This window comes from Triturus cristatus, chromosome 9, assembly GCF_964204655.1.
Source record: "Triturus cristatus chromosome 9, aTriCri1.1, whole genome shotgun sequence".
NCBI classification, from domain to species: Eukaryota; Metazoa; Chordata; class Amphibia; order Caudata; family Salamandridae; genus Triturus; species Triturus cristatus.
The window spans coordinates 413,268,653-413,291,664 of NC_140592.1; the positions used below are offsets into that span (position 1 = coordinate 413,268,653).

Sequence of the window (23,012 nt, forward strand, 5' to 3'; positions counted from 1 at the left end):
GGGCCTACCTGTCCCACTTAGGGCGATACACTGGAGTATGCATACCTATAGCTACCTCACCAAGTATAGCTTTGTTCCAGTGATAGAGTGTGCAAGGGACACACATCTAGGCCTACCTGTCCCACTTAGGGCGATACACTGGAGTATACATACCTATAGCTACCTCACCAAGTATAGCTTTGTTCCAGTGATAGAGTGTGCAAGGGACACACATCTGGGCCTACCTGTCCCACTTAGGGCGATACACTGGAGTATGCATACCTATAGATACCTCACCAAGTATAGCTTTGTTCCAGTGATAGAGTGTGCAAGGGACACACATATGGGCCTACCTGTCCCACTTAGGGCGATACACTGGAGTATGCATACCTATAGATACCTCACCAAGTATAGCTTTGTTCCAGTGATAGAGTGTGCAAGAAACACACATCTGGGCCTATCTGTCCCACATAGGGTGACACTCTGGTGTATACATAAAGTGATGGATGAAATGCTTTAATTCATCTCAGCCACCTATATTTATGCACACGATTCCATCTCGGTTTGTAAACTTTAATACATTTACACACCTTGCATTTTGAGCTGACCCCCTAACTGGAAGTGTGTCGAATGTCGAAATGGCAGCACAAGTGTTCCAGTTGAGCCAACACACTTTACAACGTCCCCGGGTGTAATTTCCGGAAGCGAGGTCACATCCGCTTCACCACAAAATGCCAAGTGACTCACTTATCCTCCAACCACACTTTCCCTTGCAGCACAAAAAATAAAACGGAGGTCAATTAAACGCCATGCGAGTGAGGACTGGTGTTAATCCACAACCCCACCACAAGGCCGGCTCGGTATCACGTGCCAGAGCCGTCCTCAGGGGGGTGGACCCCTGACACAGAGAGGACCGCACAATGGGCCTCTGTGCTCCCAGAAGCACACAGCGTGTGAAGGTCACGGCCCCCGCCCTGTGATCCGGGAACAGCGCATGGTCACACGAGGAAATGAATCAAGGGCATGGGGCGAAAAGGGCGAACACTTGGAACAGAGCAGAACTTGGAAGAGCCTGAAGATATGAGTTTAGAACCCAGTGGGGCTGGGGGGTCATTCCACAAAACGGGGTATATCAAATATTTTAGCAAGGTCTGCAAATTCGTAGTGACGCTAAGAAATTGATGGACAGAAATGCAACTATTTATCTGAGCCACTATTAATTTCGTAGAATTCCATTCCATTGTTTTTTTTCTCCTCTGAGCCATTACAGAAAAGAAAGAACCATATTCAAATTAAGTTGCATGCTCCTCTCTTAAGGCAATGGTGCAGACGGATTAGCTAGGCCGCATCTCTTCTGAGCTGGCTCTTACAGCTTTACAGTTGGTATTGATAGGAAAGTGCTGCTTGAGTACCTAGAACATGGCAACCGCTGGAGTCCCATCTGGGAGGATCTGCTCTGTACGCAATGCCACAGGCAAGCTAAACATGCATTGGAAAAGCAAGTATGTCTGGCTTTGACTGTCAGCTTTTTGGCTTGGTCAATGCTCGTTTTTTTTATTTCATAGTTTTTGCTAAAGTTTATTGTTCAGGATCCTGCCGGCCATCGGCAATTTTACAAAAATTGTTAACAGCAAAAGTATTTTTCGTCATTCAAAAGCTCACATTGCCATAGTAGTCCCTGACCCTTGAGAGAACTACTTTGTGTGTGGATGTGCTCCTTGTGAAAGGGCATTCATTGCGAAGTTAGCCAATGGCTGAAGTGGGCTGACCCATTGCAGCATGCAGAAGAAAAATGTGAAAGACAATATAAGAAACAAATAGGTGACGAGGGCTGTCTGAAACCCCCTGTAAAAATATATTATACATATAATTTCAGAGCAGTGAAATCAAAAGGACTTGTCCAATATCAGACTTAAAAATGTTGTGATGGAATGCACCCTGAGTAACTAATTACCAGTGGTAAATTATGTATTGGAATGCCCCAAGGATAATTTCAAGCCATCATTTTTTCTCCCTATGCTAATTCATAGTGTGAGTAAAACTGCTACCATGCAGTGGAATTGAATTAGCACCACTGGTATGAACGGCAACTGAAAAACAATCTTTTGTGGAAAAGTCAACTTTAATATGCACAAGAGGAGAGCTCGTGCAGAGGCAAGTGTGAAACAGTGCTGCTTTCCCTGAGGTCTCATTGCTGATCATTAGCTCAGCGCCGGAGAGTCGCTACGTCAGCGTTCTCACAGCTTACTTAACATTCTGGAAACAACTCTACTAAAATGGAGCAGAGGATGTGTCCTAACGGCTAGAGCTGGTGACTTTGGAGGTGGGGAACCAGGTTCAAGTCTCGGCGTCAGCTCAACATCCTGTGATCCTGGGCAAATCACTTAAACTCCCGAAGCCTACCTAAAAACAAGCATTGGCATAGCCAATAGGTCTCGCCTTTGGGACCTTCTGAGTGTTTAGCTATGCAACAGTTGCATAACTAAATACTTATAAGGTCCCAAAAGCGAGACCTATTGGCTATGCAAAGCGGTCAAACATCAAAGCGGGCGTGCGGCCGCGAAAGTGAAAGTAATGGCGGTCAAGCGCGGCGCGCGCGCGCGCGCACATACACTGTAGCTCTAGGCTGGCCTGGTAGCACTTTTTGGAGCCCTCTCAATAAGTCTCGTCAGATCAGCGCATGCGCTGGGTCAGGCGAGACCTAATGAATGTGTCCTAGTTTAGTGTAACTGGTGCTCATGTAAAGCACCCCAGTACCTTTGGGTCGAGTTCACGCTATATAAAACTGCAACAACGAAAAATGGATACAATGTTGGGTAGTTTAGAAAGGCAGATGCTGGAGATGACCTAAGGCAATTGCAGAATTTACACACAATGTCGTGGGGGGGGGGAGGCAGAGTAAGTGTCTGCAGACAAGCATGGTCGCTTGTGAGATTCAAGTGCTGTTTAAGCGGATGTTTTTCCAGGGCCTACGCATACAGCTAAGTTTGGCTCAGCATTCATGATGCTTCCAACATTTTTAAGGAAATACAAAAAGAGAACCAAGGGAGTCTAGTTACTCTGTGAACCGTTCCCACGGGCTGCAGGGCAGAAGGAGAAGGCATCGGGCTCCGGGCTCTAACCCCCCAGGCTCCCTGGAAGGACGGCAGCCTCCGCAGTGAGAAGGCCTGCAAGGAACAGAAGCCTACATGCTCGTTTCCTCTGACCCTGCAGTTCCCATGTGAGGGGCTGTGGGAAGGGCAAGATTGGGGGAACAGAGTGCTGGACAGACAAGACAGAGTCCAATGTGTGCACTTAAATCCAGACTCTGCCCACCTGTAATGAGTGTTTTGTGGTTCCCTGGAGTAATGGCGCCGGACAGCAAAGGATCTGTCCGGCAAAGAAGGACTGGCCTTCCTTTCCAGGTAAGGTTTCATCCCTGGGGAGGGTGGCTCTGTTCACAGGAAGAAGGCTCCTAAAATACGACTAATAAGAGGGTGGTAAAAGGGGGGAATGAACGATGGGACGGGGGAGGGGGAAGAGTTCACCGACTGGGCGAGATAGAGAGAGAGGGGGGAGTAAGTTACATTTAATGGCAGATACTTGGTTGCAGGTCGAATCAAAAAGGCCTGTTTCCACCCTGCTTTTTCTACACACCGTGTACGTGGTCGCAAGCTTTACCCTTGCTTAAAGAGGAATAATAAAGAATATCTCCTTGTTGTTGTCTCCGTCCCTTTCTAAATGCATTTACTCTTTATTCTCCATTACTTCAAAACAATTCCTTGTATCTATGAGAAAGAAATTAAATATTGCTGTTGAGCCGATCCCACAGTATTATATCTCATTAGGTGTCGGCTAGACAGCGCATAGGCTGTCTCGAAGAGACGTGTTGTGTTCCATCTGTGGACATACAGGCCACCCATCTACTACCATTGGTAAACTTCAGCGTCACTCTCATTTTCTTTGATGCCATTCGTCGTGGCATGCAGGCGTCATACCCTCTGCTTGTGTTTGACCCTCCCATAGCACATGAACCAAATACATATCTCCTTACACTGCTCCCAGTTTGCGGAGCTATTCTCTTCTTTGTTTTCAAGCATTCCATAGGAGTACTTGTGTTTTCAGGCCGTCTCCCTTGTACACATACACACATATCACTAAAATTCATTCATGTGTACATAAACAAACGCATTTGTTAAAACGTTGTTCAAACAGGGGCACACTTTTCTTGTTGGTTTTTTTGCACTGTCCGATGGTATTTGAGCACTTGTTCCGTCCTCCATCGTGTTCTTTGTTTTCAAGCAGTCCATAGGAATACTTGTGTTTTCGGGCCATCTCATTTGTATACATACACACATACCACTAAAATGCATGCGCGTGTACATAAATGCATTTATTAAAAAGTTTTTAAAACATGAACAGCACTTCTTTTTTTTCCCTATGATTCGATGGGTTTGGAGCGCTTGTTTCATCTTCCATCTTGCCATTGTGCTAACACCAGCCAATGGTATTGGAGGACTTTAAGTGCTCACCAGTTACATTACACAATGACACTTTCATTGTATTAGGCAGGAGGAAGTGTAAGTGATTTGCCCAGAATCACAAATTGTTTAGCCGATGCAGAGATTCAAACCTGATTCGCCTGTTCCCCTGTTGCTAGCTCTGGCCACTATGTCACATCCTCACTTAACTTCAAGGCTCAACTGTTTCTCACTATCACTTCCACATTTGTTCAGCAAGACCCCATCAACAACAAACAAGCATTGGCAAAGCCGATAGATTTCAGCGCTGCCTGAGCTATTGGCCTTGTCAATGTGAATGTCTTGTAGCCATGTTGTTTAGCAGCACATCTGCTGTTCAGCATGTCTGAAAGTCCCTGCACAAAGCGCTATGCTGCCGCCAGTGCAAGCCACGTCATAGCACTTTTTTGTGTAAGGAGAGGCAGGACAAGAAACTCAACATAGGGATGAGAAGACTCAGCGTCAACATCCTGTGATTCTGTGCTTTAAGTAACTTTCAGCCAGGCTGAACAGCAGATATGCTGCTAGACAACATGGCTGAAAGACATTCACATTGACAAAGCCAATAGCTCAGGCATTGCCGCAATCTATTGACTTTGCCAATGCTTGTTTAAAGAGGTTACTAGCATGAAAGATAGATGAACACACATTTCAAATATTGGATTTGGATTTTGACAGAACAGTTGGCCAAGAGACCAAATACTAACAATATACAGCGTTGGATCCGTCTCTTTCATCCTTTGAGTCTCCTCAACAAGCCCTTTCAGCCACTGGATTGACATGTTTATTAATCACATCAGTCCTCATCACTGTTTAAATGTATCCTTCCGCCTCCAATCGAGTTCCTGCATTAAACTATAAAGGGACTATTTTACAGCCATAGCCCTCTCTGTTTGTTCCCGATGTCTCCCTCCCTTGTGTCTTGCGCTAGTGAGCTGATGCTTCATTAAATCCAGATGGCTTCACCAAGGCTTGTTTTCTTATGTAAGCTGGGCGGAGGTGGCAGTTGAAAGTCACGTGGGCATGTTAGGCAGGGCTCTTTCTCCTTTGGGCGCGTGAGACTCGCTCCTTGACCGGAGAGCCCCGGGAGTCGAGCGCCTCTGCAGTTGTGCTTGGCTCAGGGCTCATTCACCTTCAGCCAAAAATATATTTATAGGTTTAAGCGTCGCTCGATGACGGGGCAATGTAATAGACATCAAGTCGAACACGGCCAACCTAAACGGTGAGGGGGATTGGGAGGCCAGGGCTGGGGCGCGTGGAGAGGGAGAGGCTTAACAGTTTTCTCATCGGCCAGAGAACATTCCAAACCTGACTTACATTTTCCTGAACCGGAGCCAGAGGGAAACGTTTTCTCTCCGAGAGGAAGAAAGCTCGCAAACCTTCTCCAAAGCTCTGCTTCTTCAGTTTTACCTACACTCCTTTCCATATTCTCTGTCACACTTTCATACTGTTTTCAATCATCCATGAACCCCTTTTTATGTTTTTTATGTTTAGCGAATTGTTTCTTCTATTTGTACCTAAGTGGGCGTCATTGGCTCCTTCAACATAGCTGCGTGGGTCTCGTTAATTCTCAAGAAACACCTCTCCTGTGGTAGGGAGGCAGACATTTCTGCGGCAGCACTATCAGATAGCTCAGTGGGGTAATGCACTAGTTTCAGAGATGTGGGTGTCTGTGTATGGGTGTGTATGTGTCTGCCTCTGAGAGACTCATGCACACGCCTCAGGTTTCAGTTTTAGCATTACCATCTCGGCCTTTCATCCTTCTGAAATCAATAAAAACATATTACTGAGTTGGGCAGTAACAAAGAGAGTTCAACTCTCAACGTTTCTTCCATTTCTTAGTCAAACGTATGAATACACCATAGTAGACAGGTGTAGCCTTCAAAGTGAGTCACAAACCTATCGCAACAAAGTTTTATTTTACCAAAGGCACAAAATCGTAACAGCCTGAATTGGTCATGTACTGGGAAGATAATTCTCGCACAGTCTGAGCACAAGAGAGGCTCCGGAGAGACAAAGTTGTAGGGCTTGCGCATAAAGCAGGTGAGGTAAGGCAGTAGCTGTTAGTCACTGCCACTAGATGTTGCAAAAGTACAAGAAAAGGGATGAAAAAAATGCCCTGTTTACTAGGGGGCAGGGAGCGCTCCAGCAGCAAAATTATATTTTTGCTGGGAGCATCAACCATTCTTTCATCATTACTATGATGATAAAATGTTAATGTATTTAACGTTTTTATGAAGCACTGAGTGAAGCCGGGTCTGTTTCAAAGCACTAGGAGGAACAAGGCCACGGCAGTAGCCCTGCTCTAGTGTAACAAACATGGTTTGGCTGGCCAATGGAAGCAGGCGGACAAGACAGATAAATAGTATTTAATCCAAATGGGTGCCCAAAAAAGTAAGTTTTCACACCCCTCTCGAATTCAAGTTCTCTACTATGATGCAAGCGTGTTGATGTAGGCATTTCCGTAGGAACCTTAGGTGGGTAGCACTCTGCTTCCAAAAGTTTTAAATTACCCTATTCACACCTAAAGTTTGGGTTTGGGCGACCTTGGCACCTCGTCATGTTAGATTTACAGTGAAACACCGTTCAAGCATGTCTTTCTGGATTGAACATTTATCTGTGCACCCATTTCACACTGAAATTGAACTAGCATATATAATGCAGAAAGTACTTAGAAGCTATGTGTAGAAAAGGGTGCAATGCAAGCCAAAATAAAGTATTAAAGAGGAAAGAGGTTTTAAATGCAACTGTAGGTACTGGTGCACTTTCCTAACCCTAGGAATGAACAATGTGTGCGATGAGTTCTTAGTGAAAACATAGGATTAGTGAATCAGTGACAAACTACGGGGCATATTATCAAGCACAGCGTTAATATTATCGCCGCTTTAGCGGCAGAAAACTGCCGCTAAAGCGGCGATAATGGCTTGATAATATGCTGCAGAGAATTCCTATAAAAGCCCATGTTCATACCAGAACATGGGCTTCTATGGAAATTCTCAAGGGCATATTATAATTTTCTGCCGCTAAAGCGGCGATAATTTTAACGCCGTTTCTTGATAATATGCCCCTATGAACATCCTAAAATCCCCAATGCAGAATTGTAAGAAATTTGGCAAAAAAGATAAAAATAATAAATGGAAAAAAATATGTGTGCATGCATAGGTGTAGCTTAGAAATTGCATACATTTTAATTTTACACCAAAGGCTTTAATAGACCTTGTGCTGCATAGACACAATGAGGCAGGTCAGTTAGGCCCAATTACAAGGCTGGGGGGTTTTGTTGGGATGATACCGGAGAATTGGAATTCCCACTCATGGTGGTAACCCTTAACCAAGAACTGGCAGTTATCACTTGTTTTGCCAGAATGGGGAATAACCACATGGACCTGAAGATGAAGGGTCTTTTTTATGTGTGGTTTTTGCTTATTCCAGTGAGCTTTCTTCTGACACTCTACGCCTGCTCTGAACAGGTGTAAAGCATGAGCAGGAGGCTGCTGGGGATGATGGAGGGGATGTGGGAACAGGACAGGTTTGAGTCTGTGTAGGGGAGCACTGACTACATCCCAGTGCTGGGGCCGGAGTCAAAAGGAGGGTAGGATGTTGAGGGCTGGGCTGTGCTCCTTCTCACAGTCCCGGCCCCTGCAGCCAGTCTCCAGGCCCAGAATTATCAGCCCTGAGGTCTACAGACATGGGCCCATATTTATGAAGCCTTTGCGTTCTCCTTGTGTCTCACAAGGCGACGCAAGGACAACGCAAAGACGTAAGAAATATTTACAAAGACATGCAAGACCTGATTTGCCTAGCCTTATGAGGCTTTGTAAAGATATATAACACAAGACAGCTGCTTGCGCTGCGTTACATTACATTCCAACCTGGGAGGCGTTCCATGGGTGTTCCCATGCATCCACCCATGGATTTTGGCACATTCCCAGATTTACAAAACAATTCTGCAGCACACATGAAAAGAAAGAGGAAATTGCCTCCAAGGATTGTTTTTGTGCAGGAAAGTGTATACAAAACAATCCTAGCTGTAATGCAGACACCGTGCCAGTGTTGGCTCTAGGCTGTACACAGTGCGCCAGAGCAAGGAGAGAGCTGAAATGCTCTCTATCTTTGTACATATGGGGCCTTTCTGCTCTCTCCCTTTCACACAACGCAGCGCAGCACAGCAACTTTGCTTGCTGCCCTGCATAGTGTGAAAGTTTAGTAAATGTGCCCCTAACAATTCTTGCAAAAGAAACTCAGAATTGCAGGTTGCAGAATTCCACCTGGAGTTAGCTCAGCTGAAATTTCACCACCCTTAAACAGGGTCCTAGGCCATGATTGCAAGCTGCGCGCAATAATTCCCGATTATTTACCTGACCTGAATTTACTTTTAACGATGCTCCAGTAATTCCAGGGGTTAGAAAATAATGAGGATTGTGAGTTTTCTGGGGAAAGCATGCACATATCAGTCTTAGAATGACCATGTAAGCAGTCTTTCCCAAATATTCCATCAAGGGCCTTCACTTGCCAGAGCAGGGTGGATTGTCCCTCAGCAAAGATTTTCCAGCAGGACTCATATTTTTGATGGGCACTTTAATTCCTGTGGGCACACCAGAAATAATGCTTTCTTTAATTAAGGGCCCTAGAGGTGCTCAGTTTGTCAATGGCTAGGTTTTTAGCATAAACCTTCGGTCCATCTTGAATGCTGCCCAGGGGCATATCTACAATAGGTGCCAAGGCACCGGGGCCCAGAGCCCCGACGGGGTCACTGAACCGTGCCAAGTGCTGCACTTTACCCCCCCCCCCCCCCCCAACGGGGGCCATTTTCCTTGCTTGCATTGGGCATCTTTGCTATGGTACTGGTAGAATCTAACTCGTACAGGGGCCACACGAGGCAAGACAGGCTAGATGTTGCAATATATATGCAGGGGCATTGCTATCATTAGTGCACCAGGTGCAGTTGTACTGGGACCGGAGCCTCGAGGGGCCAATGGAACCATAAAAATCCTGTATTTTATATTTTACTACCGAACAGCAGTGAAGGGGGCCCTTTCCTTACTTGCACCACGGCACCCTTGCTACGCTACTGTCCATGCCGAGTGGGCAAGGGTGGGCACCGTGTTGTCCATAGGCGTGCCCCCCATACCCCCTGGACAGCATGTTTCTTAGCGTAGGCGGAGGTGTGAGTGGCGGTCATGACGGGTATGGATGAGGCGGCCCTGGGAGAGGTGGTGATGCGCTAATGGAAACTTTCGACATGTTTTCGGAGGCATTAGGAATGCAGCTGGCTGAGGCTTTCTTAGGGGGGAACTGAGTGGAGGTGTTAGCTCGAGTTCTGTGTGTGTGTATGTACGTGTGTGAGAGAGAGGAAGTGTGTATGTGAGAGAGTGTGTGTGTGCGTGATAGAGAGAGAGAGCGAGAGAAAGTGTGTGTGACAAATTGTGTGTGTGAGAGAAAGAGTGTGTGTGTGTGTGTGTGAGAGAGAGAGAGAAGGAGAGAGAGAGAGAGAGAGAGAGATAGAGAGAGACGCCGAGTTACAGACGTGCGCAGCTGACAAGATTCCTTGAGGCAGACTATGAACAAAGCAGGATCGCTGGCACCAGTCCCATGTATGAGACAAAAAGAAAGGACTAAGAGAGGAAAAGAGAAAAAGAGAGAGGAAGTGTGAGAAAAGAAGAGCGGACCAGACAGAGTAACAGAGGGAGAGAGAACAGGAAAGGAAGAATGAAACAAAGGAAGAAGAAAGAGTGCGCAGGGGTGGCAGAAAGAGAGAAAAAGGAGTGAGGGTGACAGAGTGAAAGAAAGAGGGTGAGCACGAGAAAAGTGAGATAGAGAATAAAAAAGAGAGAAATGTCACATGGAGGAGAGAGAGAGTAAGACAGATTACGTGACAGGGGAAGGAGAAAAATGGAGCGCGAGAAAGGGAGGCGTAGGGGAGAGAGTGAGACAGGGTGTGGTAGATGGGAGATAGAAAGAGTACCGAGAGAGAAATTGAGTAGAGAGGTAGTAAGAGATTCAATATGGGAAAGTGAGAGTCAGAGAAACAGAAGGAGAGGAGAGAGAGATGAATGCAAGAGAACCACAGATCTGTGCTGTTCTACTCTGCAGTAGTGTGCTCTCTGATCTGCTAAGCAGTCGAATGCTCGTTGTTGTACGGTACACCCTAGCATCAGCCCTTGTTCTGTACCTTACAGTACTCTCTTCTGTGTTTTTATTGAAACGCTTTTGCTTCGTGCTGTACCAGGCAGCAGTTTGTGCTGCGATGCACTCCTAGCAGCGTGTTCTGTGCGGTTTTCAATGTTCAATTGCAGCATGCTCTGTATTGTGCTAAATAGAAAGTGGCCTGTGCTGTGTAGCAGTGTGCTCTGTGCTGTACCCCATAAAAGTGTGCAACGGTCTGTGGTTGCCTCTGCTGCACGCCACATAAGTGTGCTAGGGGATGTATTGGAATCCACAGCAGTGTGTTCTATCCAGCAGTAAATGGCATGCTCTGCAGTGCATAGCCGCGTGCTCCACGCTTAATGGCAGAGTGCGCTGTGCAGGACTCCACAGACATGTTTTCAGGGCAGGGTACTCGGTACTTCTTAGCACTATGGCTATGGCAGTACTCTGTAACCGAGTGTTCCGTGACGGTTTTAGGGCGGTGCGATGGATGCCACCGCACTGGGCGCTGACTTCAGGGGGCGCAGTGTTGTCAAATATATTGTGGATTTGCGTCAGCGTTCCTTGCCTCCAGCAGTTTTCAGGCAACAATAAAAATGCCAAGACAACATTGGTGATTAATGGACCTGCTGGAGAGAGATCGAGTTTTGTCTAGTGGTAGTTTTGACTCACCATAAAGTAGCGCAGAGGGTTGATGTGCCTGCTGCAAAGCACATGGACCACGCAGATCACAGAAGTACGTATATCCTAAATGGTTCAATGGGTTACAGATTTTGTCGGAGAGATCCTTTTCTCACTTGCAATTTAGACACCAAATCCTAATATAGAATAGTGAGCTATTAACTGTCATCAAAGAGCTGCATGGAGACTGCAAAGTGCAGGTTAGAGCTTAAGATTTTTTCCCAAGTCTTTCATTATCCTAATGTTGCAAAAAGGTTTCATTTGGGTAGAAATCATTCCTTCTTAGTAAAGACAACCTCCAACCATGGCGGTACGTTTTAAATTCCGAGTTTGTGCTTCTACAGATCAAGTACTCTTAAAGTATACTGCCTTCCAGTATGGATGACATGTGACTCCTGTACCTTGCAGTCCTCTTTCTAATGTAACATTTCCTATACATTGATTTACACACATGTGATTTATTGTCTCTGTGTTACTTTTGTGGGATGTAAAGTGCTCTGACACCCTATACTGGTATGAGTAGCGCTATAAACCAAAAGGAAAGCATGTGAGAGTGGTTATGGAGATGGGAGGGTCACTTTAAAGGGTGGTAGTGAGGGAATTTATGGAGAAGAAGAAGGTCATTGGTGGGCGCCAACAAACATAGTTGCACCGGGTGCCACCAGCCCTGAAGTCAGCCCTGACCGTGCTGTACAGCTGTGCAAGCTGTGCTGTACCCCAGACAAACCTAAAGTGAGCCATGAGCAGCGCTAAACATCAGTGTTGTCTCTGGTGTCCATCATAGCAATGGGCCCTGTGCTAAACTAGAGTGCAGTGTGCTCTGTGCTGTCTAATCGTTCACTGCACTATATAAATAGTGTTCTTAGTGTTGTTTTGTGTTGTAGGTACCATACAGCAGTGTAGTCGGTGCTTTATAGAAGTGGGCTCATTGCTGTGTTCCATAACTGAGTGTTCTGCACAACTGTGTGGTCTGTGGCTTATGACAATGTGCTCTGTCTGGTTTGCCTTAGCTGTGTGCTCAGTCTGTCTGTCTCTCTTGCCTTCGCAGTGTGATCTGTCTGTTTGGCTTTCCTTAGCAGTGCTCTGTTCTATGCAGCAGTGTGATCTGTGTTGTAGGTCTCTCTGCTAGGTGCTTCATAGCATTTTGCCCCACACACACTAAGGGTGGTGTGTGTACTACTGCTTTGCAGGATGTTATCTGCCTTGCTGGACCTCAGTGTGCCTTGATCTATATGTGAGTGTGCCCCTCCATGTACGGCAGTGCACCCTGTGCTGTGTAGCAGTGTCATCACTGCTGTGTAGTAACTTTACTGATAGACAATGTCGTAGAATAATATCCAAATCCATCTATTACTGATCCCAGCAGCTGCACTCGAGAGATGAAAAGTAAACAATGCATTAGAATTCAAGCTTCCAGTTTTCAGTTTTTACTGATTTTTACAGATAAATAAAGAGAGAAAAATATATATCCTGTCTGTATTTATTTTTAAAAGCGGAAAAATACAGAAAATTGTGCTTCTTCTGAGTAACTCTTATTGTTGTCCTTCATGAATTCCAGACCAACTGCTGAACAGGTAGAGACCATGGGGATTTAAAAACAGATGAGATTACCTTAAATATAGGCATATGTTTACATGTATTTGTATAAAATGCTGATATTTACCTGTCGGAGTTTTGTTTTGTTATATGTGCCTGCTTAATGTGCTAAAACGCGAAAGTCATCAAGGTACGATTGCGTGTTGATCAGTTAAATAATTGTGGAAATATGCCATTTTACATGTCAGTTTATTCTCAAAACATAAAATAAATAAGGATAAACACCAATAAAATGGCCAAAAAATAAATATGGAAAAATACAGATGGAAATGTTTAAAAAACAAATACCATAAAACCGGGAGCCCTAATTATAATGTCACTGCATGACTATGTCATGGTAACGCATGGACTTGACGTGTCACTGAGTCGCTGTGAGGTTTAATGCATGGGTTTAGAGTGGCTATTGCAACCGCAGTGAACTGGAAAGCTGAACATCTGACCGTTTGACTAAAGTACGTGGAGCATAGGATTTCAATTCCGGTAGAAGAGCAGCATTAGTCAAGGAACTAGGGCCGGATAGGCCTTTGATTCCACTGGGCATTTCCCTAGTGGGCCAGAGTCCTTGCAGGCCGTTTCAGAGCCGCCCCTGCTGCCTCTGTCACTTCCCCAGCTCCCTGTAGTTAACTGAAGCAGTCATGGGGAGACTTCAAGATAGAGAGGGAGTGAGGGGCGTGGGGGAAGAGAGAAAGTGATAAAGAGGGAGAAGAGAGAGGAGAGAGCAAGAATAGATTGAAGGAAAAAAGAATGCACGAGGAGACGAAGGGAGTAGGTCTGGTTTGATCATTTTTGCCAGGGCTGCTTTTGATTCACAAGTCCGGCCCTGCAAGGTACTTTTTCACAATGCGGCCCCTGCGAGCACCAGCGCAGACGGCCACCAGTCCTCTCCCTTTAAGATGGGCAGCTCTGACGCAAAACTTACAAGATACACAAAACCAGCATGAACAAATCCCCACTTGCTGAATTACAACATTAACCAAAGCAGACAAGCCCACTCAGCAGAGGAAGCAGGGAGCCCTATTCCGGGTAACCCTAATGCAGGTGTGCACAGACCATGATGTCCTCACGCGGGAGGCAGTGTAGGATTCAGCAAAGTTCGCAGATTTTCAGCACTCTCAGCAGAAATACATTTTGCACATGGAGCCCTCTAATAACCAAAAAATGCCAAAATATTTTGTGCCTTTTGCAGTAATTTGGTGTCACCACCAGGTCGAACCATAAGGTAATTGTTCTTCCTCATCTTATAATAGTGCTGGCATTCTGAGGCGGGGGTGCTTTCCACTGCCTCCACCCGCTCTGCTAGTTAATGCCGTCTATGAGTGCCTTAAGTTCTGAGTGACACCTACCGGGAGAGGCTCATGGTTAGTCTAGGAGTTGCCCAGGCAGTGCCGCCCCAACATCAAATGAATGGAGTTATCAGCCTTTGTCTAATGCTCAGGTAGGAGAGTCCTCGCTGGGGATGGGAGACAGAAGCGTAGCTTCCATCGGTGCGGCGGGTGCAGTGGCAGTCTGGTCCAGGACACCGAGGGGCTCCCTAAACCCCAATTACTGCTGTATTTCACAGTTCAAACAGCAGGTGGGGGTGAGGGGCAGGGCCGGACTGGCCGTAGCGGGCACCGGGCAATCGGCCCTGTAACAAAATCGTCCGAAAACCGTCTCTGGCTAAGAGCTCGGTGGTGGCACCACCAACCCCCCCCCCCCCCGGGAGGGGGGAGTGGGGCCGCCGAGCACTTTGCCAGGGCCGGTTTTGGTTCCCAGTCCGGCCCTGGTGAGGGGGGACATTTCCTTCCTTGCACAAGGGCCCATGACACGCTGGCTATGGCACTGAACTGGGAGAGCTGAGGAGAGAAGCTTGAAGAGTTCACGTGTCTTTATTTTATTTATTTGTAGAGTTTTATATAGCGCCACCATGACCTTTTGAGTGAGGGATTCGTCACGAGATTCCTTCCTGTTCTGGATGGCGGCCATTTTCACTTTGCCGAGCGTGGCAAAACACCTCACACCTGTAATAGAGAGCGGGAGAGACAGGGACAGAACAGAGGGGGAGAGGGGACCAAGGGGGGGGGGGGCAGAGTAAGAGAGAGAGGAGAAAATGAAGGGGACAGCCAGCAAAATAAAGGCGGGTTGAAGGAGAGAAGACAGCGCAGCGGGACAGTGTAAAGAAAGGCAGGAGAGAGGGAGCGATGAGGGACAAAAGGAAAGAGAGGGGGTGAGAAATGAGAGACAGCGAGACGACAGAAGCGGGGAAAACAGTCTCCGAAAGCATGTTCCCACTGAAGCTGGGACAAAGAGACCCTTGTCCTCTAACGCCATGGTTCATTTATTAACCAAATCATCTCATTTCATATCCCTCCCTCCCTCGCCTCTGCACAAACAGAGCAAACCCGCAGCCCAGAAAACGGAGGCCTGGGCACACAAAGCCCCGCATTTCTTTGCTGTGCCCCCTGCGCCGGCTCCCTTCCTAATTGGCACTGATTGCCATTCAGAATGTCCTGTAGACGGGGGTTACCATGGTAATTCATCTATCTCCCACTAAGTCAGATTTCGCTGGTTCTCTCAGCTGGCACTAGGGCATCCAGATTCCAGACCTCACCTGTGTAGGGCACAGCATGAAATATATGCAGGGCCACCAGAATCATGCGGCAGGGGAGGACCAAATTATGCGGCAGGGTTGACTAAATTATGCAATATCGCTTCATTAGTTTGTCATTTTTACACGGTAATCCTGTGTGAGCAATGGTTTTACCACATTAGTGCCAGTTTAACATGTAAATATAGCAATAAACAACAGAAAGGTGACGGGTCAACCTTTGTGGAGGGTCTTCCACTTTGCGGCAACATATGTTGCTGCATTTTTAGTAACTTTTGATCTGTTTGAGCTAGAAACTATTTTTGGGGGTCAAAATCTGCAGAATATGCAGCAGAGGATCGAGTATGTGTCAAATGCGGCAAATCCATAACTATGCAGGAAAAGCTGTAGCCGCAACATCACATAATTCCAGTCTCCCTGAATACATGCGAAAGCCACTGTGGAGAGGAGATAACAGTCCAAGAGTCAAGAGTCCAGAGACTATATTACAGAAACTTTGCACTAGAGGAACAAACAGGTCGAATCCACTTCCTGTTTGTGTAATTGAAAATTGAGCAGCCTGTATTTAAACTATGGCAAAAGATGGACAAAGGGCGTTTCACACAAATTTTGCAGAGTTTTAAAAATGAGAAATGGAGAAACAACAGTTTCTCCATTTTTCAAATGTGAAATCAGTCGGTTCCATTTTTATTAAATAAGTGGCAAAATATGAAAAAAAATCTTATTCTAGTTTCTCAATTTTGTCCAAATTATTCATGAATTAGGATTTCTTTGTTAAAACGTTTCATTGCACATGAAAAATGACAAAAAAGCAAAAAAGTGAATTATACATGTTTTGAAATGGTTCAATAATCCCCCGCCCCCCCCCTCCTCTTTTTGCAACTGTAGAAACATGGAAATTACTGCAAAATAGATGTGCTCCACTTTTTGTAACGTCAGAGATTTTCTGTAGTATGGCCCCTAAGTGCATGAAAGTAAAAAGACTATAGATTCATGGGGTGCATTTATATTTTTACATTTTAAACTGTGTTAATCCTGGCTAATATCACCTTCTAGCTTGCTGGGTCCTTACATTGGATATAAGACTGGGATGAAGTATTGTGCAACACCGATAGACTACAAATCACTGCAACCACATACTTGCCTTTTAAACACTGCCTCAAAAACGAAAATGTCAGAAGTGATAGTGCAGTGCCTTGAAGTTCCCCAGAGACTAGACAATATACAGTACTACAAAACCTGCAATAATCTGAGTACTTCACAAATGTCTCAGAGGTAGATTGTGAGGACTGACCAATCCGCACTCCCGGGAAGAGGTTGAGGTCTATTTTCGATAAAATCCACATCAGGAACTCTGTTCATGGCATTTCTTAATTTGTGCCGGGGATTGCAGGTGGTGGACACCACAGTAATTTTTGAGGATCTGTCCTTATTCTTTAAATATCTTAGATCAAGAGAGACAGAGGCAGAAAATGGAGAAAGAGGGGGGCAGGGAAAGATAGGACTACGCTGACAAAGGGAGTAAGCTGCGAAAAAAAGACCCTGCAAGAGTGAGAGAAAGAGACGGGATGTATAGGAATGGAATAAAGAGGTATTAAGTAGAATTAAGATTAAGCAGCCTAAGTGTTGTAAATCTCTGTTTTTTGGCAATGCTGGTGGTGGGCTCCTGAAACAATCTTTGGGTCCTGCACTTATTTATTTCTACAAAGTAGGCAGTGGTTCAGTGTATTTGATGAGCGACATGTAACTAAATGTTCTCAGGCCCTATTGGCCTTCAGCGGCAGCTGCCATATACAAAGGGTGGTGGGATGGGTGGGGTCGTGTGGGAGGCGTAGCGCGGAGGGGGAGTTAATGTAATATAAAAAAATATATAAAACGTACCTTTTGCCACCACAGCCAGCCGCCTCCAGCGTTGTGTTCGCTGCCTCTTCTCTTCCTGGGTCCCAGCAGCCCCTGGGACCCAGACTCCCACCCAATCCCAGCACGGGGGCTTGGTCTGAGCAGGCAGGGAAGACGCCCTGCTCAAACCAGGGAGTCTGTGGGGTTTCTCCAGCCCAGCTGCTCAATGCAGCTGGGCTGTTGAAAACCTAAGTGCGCATGTGTGTTTTGGTTGGCCTGAAAAGGCCGGCCAAAACACATATGTGCACTTTGGGAGTGGAGTGCACATAGCACTCCTCTTCCCCCTCCCATGCCTAAGTCCTGCCCCTCCAAAACCATTGGCAGAGCCGGCAAATGTAAAATATTACCTGGCTCTGAGCCAGGCAGCGGGCAACGCTCCTCCGCCATTGCGGAGGAGCCGCCACTGTTGGCCTTTCCGAGAAACCTGGTGGGATATCACTCAATTTTGTACAGGCACTGCCACCTGTGGCTGCAGATGCTGCTTTAATTTCAGTGCCCAAGGCCATAACACCTAAGGGTCAAACTCTGAGCGAATCATAACATTGACTAGCAGATGCGCTAAACAAAAATTGAGGGGTTACCCTAAGGATTTAGGGCGAAGATCTTGTTCCTCTATCATAGGTGTGGCAAAAAATTAACACTGTCTATGCGCAGTTTTGTATTCCTAGGGAAGCTGACTAGACAACAAAAACTAAAAGACAAAGCTCCTGATTGAAACAGAAATCAGACACCATCATATTACAGAAATGGGAAAGCAAAAAGGGCAATCTTATCCCAGTGAATCTCGCTGAGGCATTCACTGGCTCACAGAGCAGAGATTCTAGCTCAGTTACTCTCTACACCAACGGGAAATTGCCTAGTTCTAACACCATCTTGAAAAAAAACAGTGCAAGGATGGACAGGAGGAAATAAAGTCATGTGGCTAGTTCAGTGCATTCTTTATTTGAGGAACCCGGTGCCTTTGAACAAAAAACATTGAACCAGTACGCTGAAAGATAGATGTTATAGCAATATTCATGAGGGAAGTGAGAACACAAATCCACACTGCCTTTTCCAAAACACTGGCTTGAAGAAGATTTACTAGTCTTGTAAAATTATTAGCACAACTTTCACAATCTGGCATTCCAGTGTAAGGAGACTTTTCTGGAAATTACCAAACTGCAGACAGCCCAATAGTCTGAAGGAGTAGGCCTTGAGGCTTGTCCATCTGTATACTATAAATGGAGTATAAGAGGAGCAAAAATGTGGCATTTGAGGAGAGAAAATGTCCAATACTTCAGAAGATATCATTGTGGAAGGTGTTTCATAGCAGCTAAGGACATGATTTATGTAGGAGGAGACAGCTTGGGTTGAATCTTGAATTGAGAACTGCCTCATGGTATTCACTGAATGTTCAAGAGCAGAAATACTCTGATCTGTTGCACAACTCAAGGCTAGCTCAAACATGGTGGACACAAAACAACACAAAGGGGATGCGGGTGTGCTCAAACCCTTTGCTATGTACTTGTCCTCTGAAAAAGCTGAGGTTTGTATACTCAGCCTGGCTTTAAGAGTAGGCTACATACCAGGATTCAAGTATGCTTGCTTTAGTGTTTGAAAACTAAATTGGCCTCATGGCTCAGTGGGCTAATGTTGTCTCTACAGGACTCTGTGTTTGACCTCATGGTCACAGATTCACATCTCGGTTGGTCCGCTCAGCCTTTCATTCTTCAGAGGGCGATAAAATGAGTACCATTGCATTTGCTAAGCATAAACATCTTTCATTCAGTGCCAAAATGCCCTAAGGGGTGAACATACGTTACAAATACTTATGTTACATACCACCCAATTATCTTCTAAATGTTTTTGTAATATATATCACACATAGGAAATAACCATTGGCAAACTCGCCTGAGTGGTGTGCATTAGATCTGAGCGTGAATGTCCTGAACAAACAGTATGACAATGTTGTGTGCTAACCAGGGACTAATTTAACAAAATATTCTCATGGCACATTCATGACTTATATATTGCTACCGAGTGGTCATTAGGCAGTAAACTAAGCAAATGGGGCTAAGGGCCCGCAGTGAGATAAAATTACACTGCAAAAATATGCCTGTTGACAGAGTAAACATACCCTATCCCCAGCTGAACAAGTCTGCTGTGCCATATTTTCATACCTTCATTGTGGGAGTTCCCAAAATGATCTTGTTTCAACATTCTACCAGGCGACACATCTGTGTAATGTCCCCACCCTGTGAATGTATTCACGCCTTTGCCTTTTCCTTCACCCTAAATTTTAACAGAACATTCTTGGAATGCCAGACTGACGCTTCACATGTCATTCTGAACAACTGTCTCTGTTCTGCTGAACTGGCTGAAAAATGCATTAGACAACACACCCCAGCAGGATCCATTATCCAGTACTGCCATATCGGAAATAACCAGGGCAGAAAATAGGCCCGGGCAATAAATTAAAAGTGGCCTCCATTAGCACATGGATAGCTCAAAAAGTGGTTCACATTTGCAAATTAGGGCAGTTTTGAACTTGTAAAGGCAAGCTTTTCAAGTATTTGCAAGGAATACGAGTCTGCATGCATTTGTGCTTGCTGTAGGCAATGCTTGTGATAATATCCGAGAAATCATCAGTAAAAACTGGCTCATCAGACCATAAAACAGGCCTACAAACAGCCAAAAAAACAGACCCTACAGTCAGTGAGACCAGCCTTTGTGCACTGACAAATTGCCTAGTAGTCCAGACCAAGCCTGGAAATAACTAGCAAGGAGAGGTGTGTTGCAGATCTGGTGATGGTGCTAAAGACACTTGCCATAGAAAAGTCTTATTCTTTATGGTAGCCGGTACCACATGGTCAAATTAGTTAGATTGTGCATATTACCAGTCGCATTAAATTGCTGCCGATAGATTACAATGCAGTTGTTTTGTTGTTGTAACCAACCTACCCCACCAACCTTACCAATATAATATGTAGGGATATATCCCTCCCCTTACCGAACAAAGTATTAAGCCAATGCAACACCTTGGGGCAGATTTACAAGAAATTGATTCATCTGTATGGATGCATCAGTTTTCCTGCACCTCCATACGAAACCTTTGCGTCATCATGGATGCACCGTATTTACAATACGGTGCACCATGGCGCAAGGACTGTCAGATGGTTCAGAAATTCTGACATATCTGTTGGCCCAAAAGTGACGCATTGCTGGAGTTGCTCATGAAAGTGAGGCAACTCCAGCAATGCGCCACAACAGATAGGTGAATCCTATTCAAAAAGCCCTGCGTCATTCCTTACACCTGGTCTGAGCAGGCAAAGGGATTTTGACGCAGTGAAGGCGTAGAGTGACGCAGTGAAATCTTGTAGATTTCCCTGCGTCAGTTCTACATGGCTTTTTGGATGGGAACGCCCACCCTGCATACATTATACCTGATGCAGGTATAATGTGATGCAGGGCTTTACAAGGTGACGCATCTCCTTAGATGCGTCACATTACAAATTGGCCGCAACGTGGCGCATTGTTTATGCCCCCGCTGCGTCACAAAAAGTGACGCAACGGCAGGGCAAAAGTGACGCAAGGGGATTGCTCCCTTGTTCTTAAGCTGAGAATAGTCTCCCTGGACCCCTCCTTTAAGGGTGGTACATTCCTTAAGGTCAAAACATAGCCTCAGGTGGGAGGGTGGTAAATTCCCTAAGGTCAAAACATAGCCTCAGGTGGGAGGTATGATATTAAGATGCTTTATTTTGTATAGTTTTTATCGGGGAATCTTTTTGATGATTTTTTATTGTGTTATGTGAAATTACGAAATGTATTTGTGCACTTTCTATCCTGTATATTTTTATGGAACCATTGGTACTGAAATAAAGTTGGTTGTTGATGTTGTCGATGACGTACAATGCCGTACGTCTTCAACAAGTAGACTTACATATGTTTTGTTATGTCATGTTGTACATATTTATATGGTGTGCAATTTGTCATCATTATGACTGCAGCAGTAATATGGTTCGGTACCCTCTTGCCATGGTTTCGAAGATTCCATCACTCACCAGTATCTGGAGTTGTTTGCGTGAGGCAATGTGAACTACATTCATATTTTGCTGTTATTAATTGAGTGTGTTGTAAGGTAAGGCCTTAGATCTGACCAAGATGCCTATGTGGAGCAGATAATGTACATTTGCAACTTTAGATGATGTACAGTACGTGTCCCTCCACTTGTTGCACCGTGTATGTGCCTGGAAACTGTTAGAACCTCCTTCGCAATTTGAGAACACTGAATTGGACAAAGAAGTTGCAGGCTCAAAGTTGGGTGTGTTTCAGTTGCACCTCCTTGAAAATTCAAAAAAAGATTGTACGCAAAATGCCCTGAATCGAATTACTCCACACATAAAAATGTACATATTTATTGTGAAATGTACTTGTGCCACCTGCTCATGGGCAAAATCCCTTAAGGTAACTGCATATTAGGGCAACAATTCATAAGTGAAATAGTCAGTCAAAAGATACATTGAGTAACGTTCAATCTGGTAGGCTACCCATGGCCACATTGACTGTGGGCAAGATTTGATTTGCCCATAGGACAACTGTAGATGCGCATTGATGTGAATGCGCAATATGCACATTTTCAAAAGGAAGCTAAAGGCCCTCGAAATCCGGCTTGTTTTTAAAAGTGAATTACATAAGTGTATTGGCTTGCTCCAATAGCATGCCACCCAACATGCAACTCCCTATGCAAGCGAGCGTGCTCAATACTCGAAAGCTACTTACGTGTTGCTTCTGTCGTTCGCCTGCTGTACGACTTCTTGGCTCTGTAGCGCACCACCAACTCGCCCTGTTCGACGGCTGGCTCGAAAGCCTGACTAGAAAATCAGTAAGAAACAGACAATCAACCTCACTTACAAAACCAACCCTCATGAAAATGTAGATATTTGAAAATAATGACGCTCAAGAGTGTCGCCCCAAAGAGGTCAGGTATGCAAAAAACATTTTTGCTCAAGCCTACTATTGATGCCACAGATCCCTCTCAGATGAAATAACATCATAGAACACACAGAAAAGAATATCATAAAGATCCAAACAAACCTTCCTTAAAACAAACAGGAAACCCCACAAAAGCCTTGGACTGCTGAGGAGAGCAGTGTCATGAAAGGACTGCACTACATCAACTGAGTGTGAGCATCTGACTTTGGGCTGAGTCCACATCTCACAGAACATTGGACCCTCCTCAACCACCTCGAATTCTGGAGAGTGGTAAAGAACTGGCTGTTCCCAAACACAAGATTCACTGAGTCCTCCTAGATCTGGCAAGAGGAAGATGGCAATATAATCGCACCTCTGTGGTCAGGACGCATTACAGGAAACAATTTCCATCTAGGATCAAAGACAACATCCTTCCAACCACACACCCCACTTGGTGCAACATTCTGTGCTTGTAGGCAACCACTTCAGTGCCCCACATAGGGGTAATAAGTGCTGTATAAATGTTGCAATACAATACATATCTGCAAGTGTGACTCTATCTATATTATATATTTCCATATGATTGTAAGCAGAAACGCAGCTGCGAGTTCGCCAGTACACAATAGGAGCAGTCCTACTGTTATGCTTGGTACACCACACTTCCCATACAGGCG

General features: G+C 45.3%; 1 protein-coding gene across 1 annotated transcript in view; it reads right to left on the reverse strand.

Moving 5' to 3' along the window:
• Nucleotides 1-23,012, reverse strand: part of AXL (AXL receptor tyrosine kinase) — a 247,585-nt gene that overhangs the window by 35,529 nt on the left and 189,044 nt on the right. The window contains exon 12 of the mRNA XM_085625286.1: nt 22,147-22,238. Coding sequence (XP_085481412.1) covers nt 22,147-22,238 — 92 coding nt within the window. The remainder of the gene's footprint in view (nt 1-22,146; nt 22,239-23,012) is intronic.